This window comes from Lepus europaeus, chromosome 6 (genome assembly GCF_033115175.1).
Source record: "Lepus europaeus isolate LE1 chromosome 6, mLepTim1.pri, whole genome shotgun sequence".
NCBI classification, from domain to species: Eukaryota; Metazoa; Chordata; class Mammalia; order Lagomorpha; family Leporidae; genus Lepus; species Lepus europaeus.
The window spans coordinates 88,095,530-88,108,784 of NC_084832.1; the positions used below are offsets into that span (position 1 = coordinate 88,095,530).

Sequence of the window (13,255 nt, forward strand, 5' to 3'; positions counted from 1 at the left end):
TGAGGATACTGGAGGGGGTAGCACTTGAGCATGAACTTCAGTGATGAGCAACAGGAGAAAGCAGGGGGAGATTACAGACCATTATTTCTAGCTTGTTTGTATAAAATGATACACAGAATGATGTCTAACAAAAGACCCCTTTTAGTCACAGAAAAGTTTTGTTTCCTTATTTAAAACTAAAATACAGGAGTGGGCATTTGGTTTAATGGTTCAGATACCATGTCCCTCATTGGAGTACCCGGGTTAGACTCCTGCCTCGTTCCTGACTCCACCTTCCTGCTTGTGCAAGGCCTTGGGAGACAACAGTGATGGCTCAAATTATTGGGTTCCTGCCACCCATGTGGAAAACCTGGGTTGAGTTCCTGGTTTCTGACTGTTGCAGGCATTTGGGGGTTGAACTACAGGATGAGAGTGCTCTTGTTCTGCCTCTTGAATAAACAAATAAATAAACAGAGGCTGGAATTGTCGTGCTGAAGGTTAAGCCAGCACTTGAAATGCCAGCAGCTCATAATGGAATGCCAGATGGAGTCATGGATGCTCCGCTTCTGATCTGACTCCCTTCTAAGGAGCCTGAAAAAGAAGAGGATGATGGTCCAAGTACCTAGGCCCAAACAATCCATCTGAGAGACCTGCATGTAGTTCTGGGCTTTGGCCTGCCCCAACCCTGGCCATTGTGGCCATTTGGAGAATGAACCAGTGGGTGAAGGTCTCTTGCTTTCTCTTTTTCCCTCCCTCCATCTTCCTCTCTGTTACCCTGTCTTTCAAATAAAGAAATAAATCTTAAAAACAATAAATAAATAGAATGCACTGTAGCAAGTTTTACAAGTGAAGGGTAAGAAGAGTTTCTGCACTGCAAAGGAAACACTCAACAAAGTGGAGAGGCAACGACAGAACGGGAGAAAATATTTGCAAACTGTGCAACTAATACAGGATTAATATCCAGAATCTATAAACAGCTCAAGAAACTCAACAACAACAAAACAAACAATCCAGTTAAGAAATGGGCACAGAACAGGAAAAGGTTTTTTATTTTTTTTATTTTTTTTTATTTTTGACAGGCAGAGTGGACAGTGAGAGAGAGACAGAGAGAAAGGTCTTCCTTTTGCCATTGGTTCACCCTCCAATGGCCGCTGCGGTAGCGCGCTGCGGCCGGCGCACCGCGCTGATCCGATGGCAGGAGCCAGGTGCTTATCCTGGTCTCCCATGGGGTGCAGGGCCCAAGGACTTGGGCCATCCTCTACTGCACTCCCTGGCCACAGCAGAGAGCTGGCCTGGAAGAGGGGCAACCGGGACAGGATCGGTGCCCCAACCGGGACTAGAACCCGGTGTGCCGGCGCCGCAAGGCGGAGGATTAGCCTGTTGAGCCGCGGCGCCGGCCTGGAAAAGGTATTTTTTAAAGGATTAAATATAAATGGCCAACAGACACATGAAAAAATGCTCAGGATCACTAGCCATCAGAAAAATCCAAATCAAAACCATCACTTCTAATTCTTCTAGAAGTACTCACAACTGAGTAGAGTAGAGAGAATGGTGAAAATCTGGAAAATCTGCGTCGTAAGTGAGGAACCTGGCTAAAATCGTGTAACATGACAGAGTTGAGGGCTTCAGAGAGGTCTGAGACCTTAAGACTGCAGCCGTAATGCTTTCTACGGGATTTCAGATTTCCTTGATCACCTTTCAATAGCACCACTATACATGCAAGTAATGTGGGTAGCTGGATAATGGAAGAAAACTGTTGGAGAATGGAGACTTAGTGAGTTAAAAAAGGAAACACATCAGAGTACTGAAAAGAGAGGGCAGGGGCCGGTGCTGTGGTGCAGCGGGTTAAAGCCTTGGCCTGAAGCGCCGGCATCCCATAAGGGCGCTGGTTTGAGTTCCGGCTGCTCCTCTTCCAGTCCAGCTCTCTGCTATGGTCTGGGATAGCAGTATGATATGGCCCAAGTCCTTGAGCCCCTGCACCCATGTGGAAGACCTGGAAGAAGTCCTGGCTCCTGGCTTCGGGTTGGCGCAGCTCCAGTGGTTGTGGCCATCTGGGGAGTGAACCAGCGGATGGAAGACCTCTCTGTCTCTACCTCTCTAACTCTTTCAAATAAATAAAACAAATCAAAAAAAAAAAAAAAAAAGAGGGAAAAAAGGATAAACAATTGTGATGAAAGGATGGAATATTCAGGAGCTGGTGTTGTGGCATAGCGGGTTATGGTCCCAGCTGCTCCACTTCTCATCCTGCTCCCTCTAATGCACCTGGGAAAGCAGTGGAAGATGGTCTGAGTACTTGGGACCTTGCCAGCCATGTAGGAGACCCAGATGGAGTTTCTGGCTCCTGGCTTTGGTCCAGTCCCAACCATCAGGGCCATTTGGGGCGTGCACCAGCAGATGGAAGATATCTCTCTCTCTCTCTCTCTCTCCCTCCCTCCCTCTCTCAAATTCTGCCTTTCAAAAAAAAAAAAAAGAAAGAGAAAATGGAATATTCAAAAAAATTTTAAAGATTTATTTTATTTATTTTAAAGTCAGAGTTACACAGAGAGAGAAGGAGAGGCAGGGAGAGAGAGAGAGGTCTTCCGTCCGCTGGTTCACTCCCCAGTTGGCTGCAACGGCCGTAGCTGTGCTGATCTGAAGACAGGAGCCAGGAGCTTCTTCTAGGTCTCACATGCAAGTGCAGGGGCCCAAGGACTTGGGCCATCCTCCACTGCTTTCCCAGGTCATAGCAGAGAGCTGGATTGGAAGTGGAGCAGCCAGGACTGAAACTGGCACTCATATAAGATGCTGGCACTGCAGGCAGTGGCTTTACCCACTATGCGACAGCGCTGGCCCAAATTTAAAACTGCATCTCCAGAAGCTCTTCAGTTCTACAGGATTAAAAGACTCAACATGTGGTTGTAAGAATTATAGGCCACTGGAATCAAAGGGACTAACTTGCCAATTTGGGACAATGGAATCAGTTGAATAGAGGAACTCATTAAATGTGGGCAAATGATTTCAAGATGGGTAGATGACAGTTATAGGGAGGTGATAGTGGTTGGTATTGTGGCACAATTAGTTAAGTCGCTGCCTCCAATGCTCGCACCCCATATTATCACTGGTTCATGTCCCAGTTGCTCTATTTCTAATCCATCTCCCTTGCTAATGCACCTGGGAGAGAAGCAGAAGATGGCCCAAGTACTTGGACCCCTGCCACCCATGTGGGAAACCCAAAGGAGTTCTAGGCTCCTCCCTTCGGCCTAGCCTAGCTCTGGCCACTGTGGCCATTTGGGGAATGAACCAGCAGATGGAAGATGTGTCCCTCCCACTCTCTGTAACTCTCTGCCTTTCAAATAAATAAATATTTTTTTAAAAAAGAGGTGAAACAGGGGCTGGCACTGTGGCCTGCAGTACCGACATCCCATTTGGGCACCGGCTTGAGTCCTGGCTGCTCCACTTTCAATCCAGCTCTCTGCTATGGCCTGGGAAAGCAATAGAAGATGGTCTGAGTCCTTGGGCCCCTGCACCTGAGTGGGAGACCTGGAAGAAGCTCCTGGCACTTAACTTTGGATTGGTACAGCTCTGACCATTGCGGCCATCTGGGGAGTGAACCAGGATAGAAGAACCCTCTTTCTTTCTCTGCCTCTGCCTCTTTGTAACTCTGCCTTTAATCTTAAAGAAAAGAGAGGATATATCTGAATAAAATACCCTCAAATGATAAAGAACAAAAAACTGAATGCATCATAGAAAGCTAGCCAAACACCCAGGCTGTGGGAGATGAAGCAATAAAGGAAGCGGTTTTAGTGGTTTTTAAGGCAATGTGTTAATCAAACTGTGGGTTTTAAAATGCTAAAGCATTTAAAATTTAATATTAAATTTTAACATTAAAATAGGCCATAGAATCAATTTTTGTGGCCTGAAAACTAGGAATGGAAAAACAATTAGAATAAATTTAGCAATGTTTTGTGAAATTTTTGCCCACTTTATTTTCATAATTTCATAAATATGTACTTATATAACAGGTCATGATATAAAATGATACTTCTCTTACTGTGGTCACTAGCAAAGAAGTTTGAAAAAGAGTGTTCAAAGAGAACAGAAAGTCCCCTTGAAGTGCCTTTCAAATTCTTCCCAGGAAACAGGTGAAGCAGGCATGGTGGGAACCGTGGCAAACTGAAATGTGCATGTCCCAACCAAAGCAGCCAGCTCCAGCTGACAGATGTCAGAGGGGAAAATGAGCCCATCATTACCAGATTTACTCATTTTGCAAAGACAAAAATCCAGTTTTCTATATAAAATCTCTGTTTTTGCTGTTGTGAGAGGTCTTCAGGGCTGGACCTTGCATGCAGCCTATTTTTTTGTCATTTCTGACTCAGGGTAAGGAGATAGCAGGATATTCTGTGAAGAGTGTAGAAAAGTCAGTTAATAGGTAGGAGCAATTTTATTTATATGGAAAAGGAATGAAGATGTGATGGAAATGAATGAGAGTTCAACAGTGGAGGGTGACCTAGGGAAGGAAGGCCAGAGAAATTTGTATGTGGGAATCCCACTAGAACTTGGTGACTCAGTAAGACACAAGATTAAAGGAATCCAAACATAAAATTATCTAAATGTCTCCCTAAAACCTCTTCCTTCCAATTCTCCTGGCAGATACATGGCTTTAGATAGAGTTGGTTTTTAACTTCCTTACAAAACATTATACCAACAATGGTACCAACTGGTACACTGGTAGATACACAAAGATTCAATTATAACATAGGATGCTGCTTCCATGCCAACACCTCATGTAAGCAATGCCACCATCATCTTTGGGAAATATTTGTCCAATTACTTGAATACATTACTGAAGTCTTCCATTATATTTTCATTTTAAAGAATGAACAAAATAGAGAAAAAATTCTGATACTAGTAAATGACAACTGACACAAAGACAAACAATGATGTATACCAAAAGCACTATTCCTTGGCCTCAAATATGGAACATATGCCAGTCAAATGTGTCACTGTGGGGAGAAAAAGTAAACAACATGTATGAAATATATAGTTGATATGTTATAGCTAAAAATAAACTAATTAAGGATCCAACCTTTTTTTGGCTGAGAATGAGCCTCACAATAAAGCATTTGAATCTATCATAAACTGATTTTTCAAAAGATACTATAGATAAATATAGATGTAGGAAACAGATTTTCTTCATAAATAAATAAGAAATATTAATGAATATTTTATTTAATAAATATTTTAATTTATTAATAATATTCCTTATTTATCCAGTCACAGTTACTTTTAATGCAAATTACTTTATACTTCTTTATCATCTGGCTATTGTCCTATAGATTTCATCTTCATTTGTGGTTATTTTCCTAAGTAACTATACATTTTAAAAAAATTTATTTATTTGAAAGTCAGAGTTACATAGAGAGAGAAGGAGAGCCAGAGAGAGAGAGGTCTTCCATCTGCTGGTTCATTCCCCAATTGGCCGCAACAGCTGTAGTTGTGCCAATCCGAAGCCAGGAGCCAGGAGCTTCCTCTGGGTCTCCCACACAGGTACAGTGGCCCAAGGACTTGGGCCATCTTCCACTGCTTTCCCAGGCCATAGCAGAGAGCAGGATCAGAAGTGGAACAGCCAGATCTTGAACCAGCATCCATATGGGATGCCGGCACTGCAGGTGTTGGCTTAACCTGCTATGCCACAGCATCGGCCCCAGTAATTATAATTTATTATAACCTACTTACCTATTGTTGTTCTGTTTTTTCCAACTAGCCAGCAATGGTAGCTGAAAAGTGAGAGGACGCTGATGAAGAACATTGCAGACACAAAGAAAAGAAAAAGTACGTGGAATTTTGCACGTGTATCTGTTAGTTCATTCTGAGGAAACATAAAAGAAGAGTTACTTTTGAGGACAATCAACCTCCAAAAAATAACTTATACACTGCCTAAAATCTTATTGAATCATCCAAAAATTTCCCAGGCTTAAAGAATAATAAAACAAATTAGATAATATTTCCCAAAGCAACAACTGCAAAAGCAAAGAACTGGTATTATTAAAGTAGGTTGCTTATCTAAGAGGTTAGAAAGAGTCATTTTAAAGTTACTCTTAAACATTTAAAGATGTTATCGTTACTTTTAGCAATAAATGAAAAGATGGACTCTTCTGCCCAACATCTTTCTTTTGAAGTTTATGCAATGAGCTTTTCCCAACATTGAAGATACACAAAGGTTCCCTTCATCTTTGCTAAAGTATTTACTTATTTTAATTATATATGCTGCTAAGTCATATTTAAGTTTTATTTTTCTAATAAAAATCTGTATTTTCAGAACACCATTGCAAAGCTACCCAGGCCCTTAGATGCTTTGATTCCTACTTTTTTATTTATCTTTGTCTCATTTCTATAAAGCCTTATTAGGTAATTTGCAATTGTGATGAATAAATTTATTGAAAGATATTAATGAATGAAAAGAGTTTCTCTGTTATCCCTTCTTATGGCTACACACATTTTTCAGAAGCCAAGTTTTAACCTAAATGAAATTAGTATCTATCAACAGAAGGAAGAGGGAAGCTTTAAATGTTAGCTCTTAAAGTAAAAATGATTCAGAAAATCACCTACCCCACCAGAACAAGAGAACAAGAGGCTGTTTTGTTGATTTAAAAAGTGTTCCACAGACTAAAAGGAAGGTTATTGGTACTAGATTATCCTAACATTTCCCTTTCTTTTTCTAAGTAACCACTATACCCTCTAAACACATTAAGTGATTCTTCTCTATTGCCATCTTGTGAAGGAAGCTTTTATGGAATATATTCATTATAAATGTCACAGAGAGAGCATGAGAATGTCATGGCAATGATGTGTTTTACCTTTGGACAATTCTCTGTAGATTTCCTGCGGCAAAGCTTGTGAAAATAGAGACAATGTATTAAGAAACCAGTTTTTATCCAAAAGTACCCTGAACATGAGGTTCCATAATCCTTATGTTCTGAAGTAACACTAAGAGGTGGCTCTCTAACAACCATCTAAAACATTTTCTCACAAAACAAAAAAGAAAGCAGACAAGAACACTTAGCTTTTCAAACACATTTCAGGTACCCTTTAATTACACAGTTCCCACTAAGTTGTTAAACAGATATTTTCTAAGACAAAATAAAATGTTTTAGCAATTATTTAAAAAACTTCTGATTGGTAGTTGCCAGAAAGTAGATCTGATGGCCTCTCACCACCCTTGTTCCTCTGGGACACAGCACAGCAGCCCATGACGCCTGCTGGCTGCTGTCAATACTTGCCCTGCCACCGATTCTCTGCTCCGCAAGCACAGTGATGCTTCTACAGGTTAGAGCACACCACTCTTGGGCTCAGCATCTAAATCTCAGTAACTAAGCCACTGCCCTTCCAACAGTCCCCAAAGCCTTGCGTCACTTGTGGCCCCCACTCCTGGGCTTCCCCTCAGTCTCTGTCTTGCTCATTCTTCCCCCTACAGAAGCCTCCTTGCTGCTGCTCAAACAAGCCAGGGACACCTGCCACTGTCCCCTCTACCTCAAGTGCTCTTCTCTCACACAGCCACTCTTCTCCTTCAAGTCTTGGCTCAGGTCAAATCCTACCTTCTTCATGAGGACGCTTCTGTAATCTGGGCCACACTCCCTTAGCAGGATCTACTTTTTTTTTTTTTTTTTTTTTTTTAATTTGACAGGTAAAGTAATAGACAGTGAGAGAGAGAGAGACAGAAAGAGAAAGGTCTTCCCTCCGTTGGTTCACCCCCCAAACGGCTGCTATGGCCGGCGCCGCGCCGATCCGAAGCCAGGAGCCAGGCGCCTCCTCCCCATCTCCCATGCGGGTGCAGGGGCCCAAGCACTTGGGCCATCCTCCATTGCCCTCCCAGGCCACAGCAGAGAGCCGGACTGGAAGAGGAGCAACCGGGACCAGAACCCAGAGCCCATATGAGATGCCGGCACCTGCCCCAGGATCTACTTTCACTATGTCTCAGGAGTCAGCTCTGCGGATGGCATTAAGATATTCGTGTTCTTCCTAGCTCTGGCTTCTCATTCTAGCTTCCTGCTAAAAGGCACCCGGGAGGCAGCCACCTCTAGTTCTTGAGTCCCTGCAACCCACATGGGAGACCCAGAGTTCTAGGCTCCTGGCTCCACTGAGCCCAGCCTAGTCACTGTGCGCATTTGGAGAGTGAACCAGTGGGTGGAGTGTGTGCTTTCTCTAATAGAAAATTCAAAACTGTTTAAAAGTTAGCTCTGCAAAGACGGAACTGTTTGTTCACTGATTCAAGGGCACTCCAAAAAGTTCACGGATGGGCTAGTGTTGTGGTGCAGAAGGTGAAGCCACTGTCGGCTGTGCCGAGGAGTCCCAGCTGCTCCACTTCCAATCCAGCTCCCTGCTAGAGAGCCTGGGAAAGCAGTGGAGGATGAGTGGAGGATGGTTTAGGTGCTTGGGCCCCTGCAACCGTGTGGGAGACCCACATGAAGCTCCAGGCTCCTAGCTTTGGTCTGGCCCAGTCCTGGCTGTTGCTACCCTGTGGGGAGTGAATCAGTAGGTGGAAGATCTCTCTCTCTCTGAAACCTAGGCCTTTTTTTTTTTTTTTTTTTAAATATTTACTTATTTATTTAAAAGGCCGAGTTACAAAGAGGCTGAGGCAGAGAGAGGTTGGTTTTCCATCCGCTAGTTCACTCACCAAGTGGCCTCAACGGCCGGAGCTGGGCTGATCTGAAGCCAGGAGCCAGGAGCTTCTTCCCACATGGGTGCAGGGGCCAAGGACTTCTACTGCTTTCCCAGGCCAAAGCAGAGAGCTGGATTGGGAGTGGAGGAGCCGAGACTCAAACCAGTGCCCATATGGGATGCTGGCACTGCAGGCGGCAGCTTTACTCGCTAGGCCACAGCGCTGCCCCCTGAAACCTAGCCTTTCAAATAAATAAAATAAATCTCCAAAAAAAATTTGTGGAAAATGGAATTAAAAGACAAGTTTATTTTGGTGCAAAAATTTTTTGAAATCAATACACAGTTTTTTTTTTCCCCCACCAGATACATATTGTATATTTTAAGTCCCTAGAGACTGTATGGCACAAGTACAAAATAAATATTTGTGGCATAAAGGAAGAAGATAAATTCAACTTTACTAGTCTTACTCATGCCGAACCTTAAAAAGTTAACACCTGGTTTTAAATACCCCAACTTTAAAAGCCTAGTGAGTTTTTAAAAATAAATATCCTTCTGACATGTATTAGATACTTCCTGGAAATATAACTGTGCTTGATGATGCAGGTCTTTAATTATGTTTTTCCCAACTGTAACTATATGAATGGCAAGTTACAGTGGTAAATATCTAGGTGTTGGAACAGACAGACCTAAAATTAAACTCTGCCTTTCTGTACTCTAGAGCCTGCTGAAGTTACTCAAGCTGGCCAGTGCTACTCTGTTTACCCTGCCTCCCTGCACAATACTGCTCTGGCCCTCGCTCCTTCCACCTCCAGAACTTGACCCCAGCACTTCCTGTCACCATGTGCTCCCTTCTTTGGGGCCTGTGAGTAGCACACTACCTTTTCAGTGGAACTATATCTTCTGAACTGTTGCCTTACCACTATTACCTTAATAATAATACTAAAATCTACATTTTTAAACATCTTCATAGGGTTTTTAGAAAGAGTAAATATGAAAGTACTTTTTAACAACATAATATGTCTGGGACCGGCGCTGTGGCGCAGCAGGTTAACACCCTGGCCTGAAGCGCTGGCATCTCATATGGGCGCTAGTTCGAGGCCCGGCTGCTTCACTTCTGATCCAGCTCTCTGCTATGGCCTGGGAAAGCAGTAGAAGATGGCTCAAGTCCTTGGGCCCCTGCACCCATGTGGGAGACCCGGAAGAGGCTCCTGGCTCCTGGCTTCGGATCTGCGTAGCTCTGGCTGTTGCGGCCAATTGGGGAGTGAACTCTTGGATGGAAAACCTCTCTCTCTCTCTCACTTTGCCTCTCTCTCTGTGTAACTCTTTCAAATAAAGAAATAAATCTTTACTGCTTTAAACATGTAAACTTTGGTTACACAAAAACAGAACAAAACAAAACAGGGTTAAAATGCACAAAAAAACAAATACAGAAAACATGCTTGCCACACATTTCAGAAAAAGGCTTAATATATTTAAGTGTTTCTCATGTACTCTGCATATGAGTCCTATGTGCATTGCAAATATCTTTTTCCAATTTGTAGCTTACCTTTCATTCTAAAAGTTGACTTTTTATTAACACTCTTAATTTAGAAATCATTTATTTATTTGAAAGGCGGACAGACAGAAAGAGTGAGAAATACAGATCAATCTTCCTTTCTCTGGTTCACTCCCCAAATGTCAGCAATAACCAGGGCTGGGCCCAGGAGAAGCCAGAAGCCCAGAATTCAATCTGGGTCTCCCACATAGGTGGCAAGGACCCAACTACTTACATCCCCTACTGCCTCCCAGGCTGCCTATTGGCAGGAAGTTGGATGGGAAGTAGAGCTGAGACTAGAACCCAGTGACTCTGACATGGGACACAGGCATCCCAAGCAGTGACTTAACCACTATGCTAAACTCTTGCCCCAAAGCTCTTAAATTTTAGTGAAGTCTAATTCATTGATCATTTCTTCTATGGTTAGTGATTCCTATGTTCTTTTTAAGAAACCCTCATGGGGCCAGCACTGTGGTACAACAGGTTAAGCCACCATCTGCAGCGCTGGCATCCTATATGGGTACAGGCTTGAGTCCTGGCTGCTCCTCTTCCAATCCAGCTTTCTGCTAACGTGTCTGGGAAAGCAGCAGAAAATACCCCAATTGTCTGGGCCACTGTACCCACGTGGAAGACCAGGAAGAAGCTCTTGACTCCTGACTTCGGCTTGGCCCAGCCCCAGCCCTTGCAGCCATTTGGGGAGTGAACCAGTGGATGGAAGATCTCTATCTCTCTGTAACTCCCACTTTCAAATAATAAATAAATCCTTTTTTTTTTTTTTAAAAAAAAAGAAACCCTCACGTACACCAAAGTCCAGAATGAATATTAGTACTGTTAATATAATAGGTCTCATATGTAAATACAAAAATCTACTAGAAAAAAAGGGTAAAGAACACAAACAGGAAGTTCATACAAAAGACATTTTAGTGGCTAATGAGCATACACTTAAGGATAGGCAAAATAAATTAGATTTTTCTCATAAATTAACAAGCTCTGCACTTCAGAAAGGGAAAGAATAAAGACAGGGATGTAGGAGACAGAGTCTAAACCATGTTTGTGATTAGGAGTAGGAATGATTTAAACCACAGTGAATTGGAAAAAACAAAATCAAAAACATATACTGAATGCTTTCTATGTATCACATATTAACACTAATCTTCACATCCATCCAGAGACAAATATTACTCCAAATTTTAAAAATGAGAGAACAAAAAACAAATGTTCACATATCTTGACCATGGCCTATTCCTTCACCCAGCACACAGTCACAGTCAAAACCTACTGTGAGCCAGGCATTTTCTAGGTGCTTGGGATACATCAAGGGACAGAAGAGCCAGTAATCCTTGCCCTCATGGAACTTAGATCTTAGGGAATAAGATGACTTTTAAATATAAAGAGGCTACTTTTTTTTTTTTTTTTTGCAATATGCAACCCTGATTTTAGACTAAGGGAATTAAAGGAATAACATTTGCTCAAAGATGAAATTAACTTTTCTAGCCTGGCAACTGAGAGGTTAGCATAGATTTTGTTCTCATTAAATCAGATAAACATAGGACGAACAATGGACGGAGAAGATAATGAGGTTGGTTTGAGAAACACTGATTTTTATGATGCCTTCATGTCTGATGGTTCAATAAATAGCAAATGGTGACTGAGCACAAAGGCTTGGACAGTGTCAAGAGCTAGGGCTAAAGAGACTGTGAAAGCCACAAGGGGACATGTAAGCACCCAGAAACACATTACAGAGAAGCAAGAACGTGGCACCGAAGGACAACGGCCACATTTAAGGAGGCTGACAGGGATGGGATGGAAATCAGGTATGGGATGAATAATATTTTGAAAGGCAGAGAATTTTAATGAAGGGAGATAGCTTTATTTTAAAATCACTTTATCAAAATGCACAAGTAAAATCAAATAATGCCAAAAAGCAATTAAAGAAAAATAGCAGTTCTCTGCCCGACCCCTAAGAGGCAGTTAACTTTCAGGGATTCTGGTAGTTTCTTCTATATATTTCCATATTAAATTTATATATTCCATAGTAAAAAATAAAAAATTAAACTGTATTATCTAATTTTACTGGATTACTATTTGTACATGGTATACAAAATTTAAAAGGTAATGGTGAAAAGTATGTCTCTGTAATTGTCCTTCTTAGAAGCAAACACTGTCAGTGATTTTTTTAATGCGTTCTTCCAGAGAAGACATATACAACTATATATTTGTGTTATTTTTCTGTAGAAATTGTAGCATGCTATGTGCAATCTTTTGTGCCTTATTTCTTTTACATGTAACACATCTCAGATATCATTTCACATTATTTGTCATAAAGGACTTCCTTACTCTTTCTTAAGCAACACTGTAGTCTTCTCTGTGTGTGTGTGTAAAATAGTAAGTCCCTTGTTAATAAGACATCTGATTGTTTTTTCAATTACTTAACATGAAAAACAATGCTTTAGTGTTGTGGCATAGCAGGTAAAGCCACCGCCTGTGATGCCGGCATCCCATATTGGTACCGGTTCATGGCTGAGTTGCTCCACTTTCGATCCAGCTCTCTGCTAATGGCCTGGGAAAAGCAGCAGAAGATGGCCCATGCTTGGGCCCCTGACACCCAGAGGGAGACCTAGATGAGGCTCCTGACTTCGGCCTGCCTCAGCCCCAGACATTTCAGCCATCTGGGGAGTACACCAGCAGGCGGGAAATCTGTCTCTTCCTCTCTAACTCTGACCTCCAAATAAATAAGTCAGTCTTAAAAAAACAAACAGTGCTATAAATTTTATAGTCAGGAGGTAGATTAATGGTTGCATGGGGCTGTGGATCTCACTGTCACTACTGTAAACTGCAGTAAGGCTCAGCAACTCCAAGAGCAATTCCTGTCTTAAAATTGATGTCGTTATTTGGGTGTGGCTGAAAATAACGGGTCACTACGAAAACTTCACTCTTGTTTAATATACATTGATTTACAACTAAATGTGTATCTGAAGGTAAATGTAGCTCTGTCTGCCCTCTGATCCATAAACTCTAACTAGCAGAAGTAAAGTATATTCACTTGAGCTGGCGTTGTGGCATAGCAGGTTAAGCAGTGGCCTGCGATGCCAGCTCCCTGCTAAT

The 13,255-nt window shown here is 42.2% G+C and overlaps 1 protein-coding gene across 8 annotated transcripts in view; it reads right to left on the reverse strand.

The window, feature by feature from the left end:
• ZDHHC20 (zinc finger DHHC-type palmitoyltransferase 20) overlaps positions 1-13,255 on the reverse strand; it is an 83,043-nt gene that overhangs the window by 16,495 nt on the left and 53,293 nt on the right. For 5 of the 8 annotated variants that reach the window (XM_062194553.1, XM_062194548.1, XM_062194550.1 and 2 more), the window contains exons 8-9: positions 6,816-6,851; positions 5,695-5,827 (exon numbers count right to left, since the gene is read on the reverse strand). In XM_062194553.1, coding sequence (XP_062050537.1) covers positions 5,695-5,827; positions 6,816-6,851 — 169 coding nt within the window. The remainder of the gene's footprint in view (positions 1-5,694; positions 5,828-6,815; positions 6,852-13,255) is intronic. The other 3 variants (XM_062194552.1, XM_062194551.1, XM_062194555.1) reach the window with 1 other exon arrangement.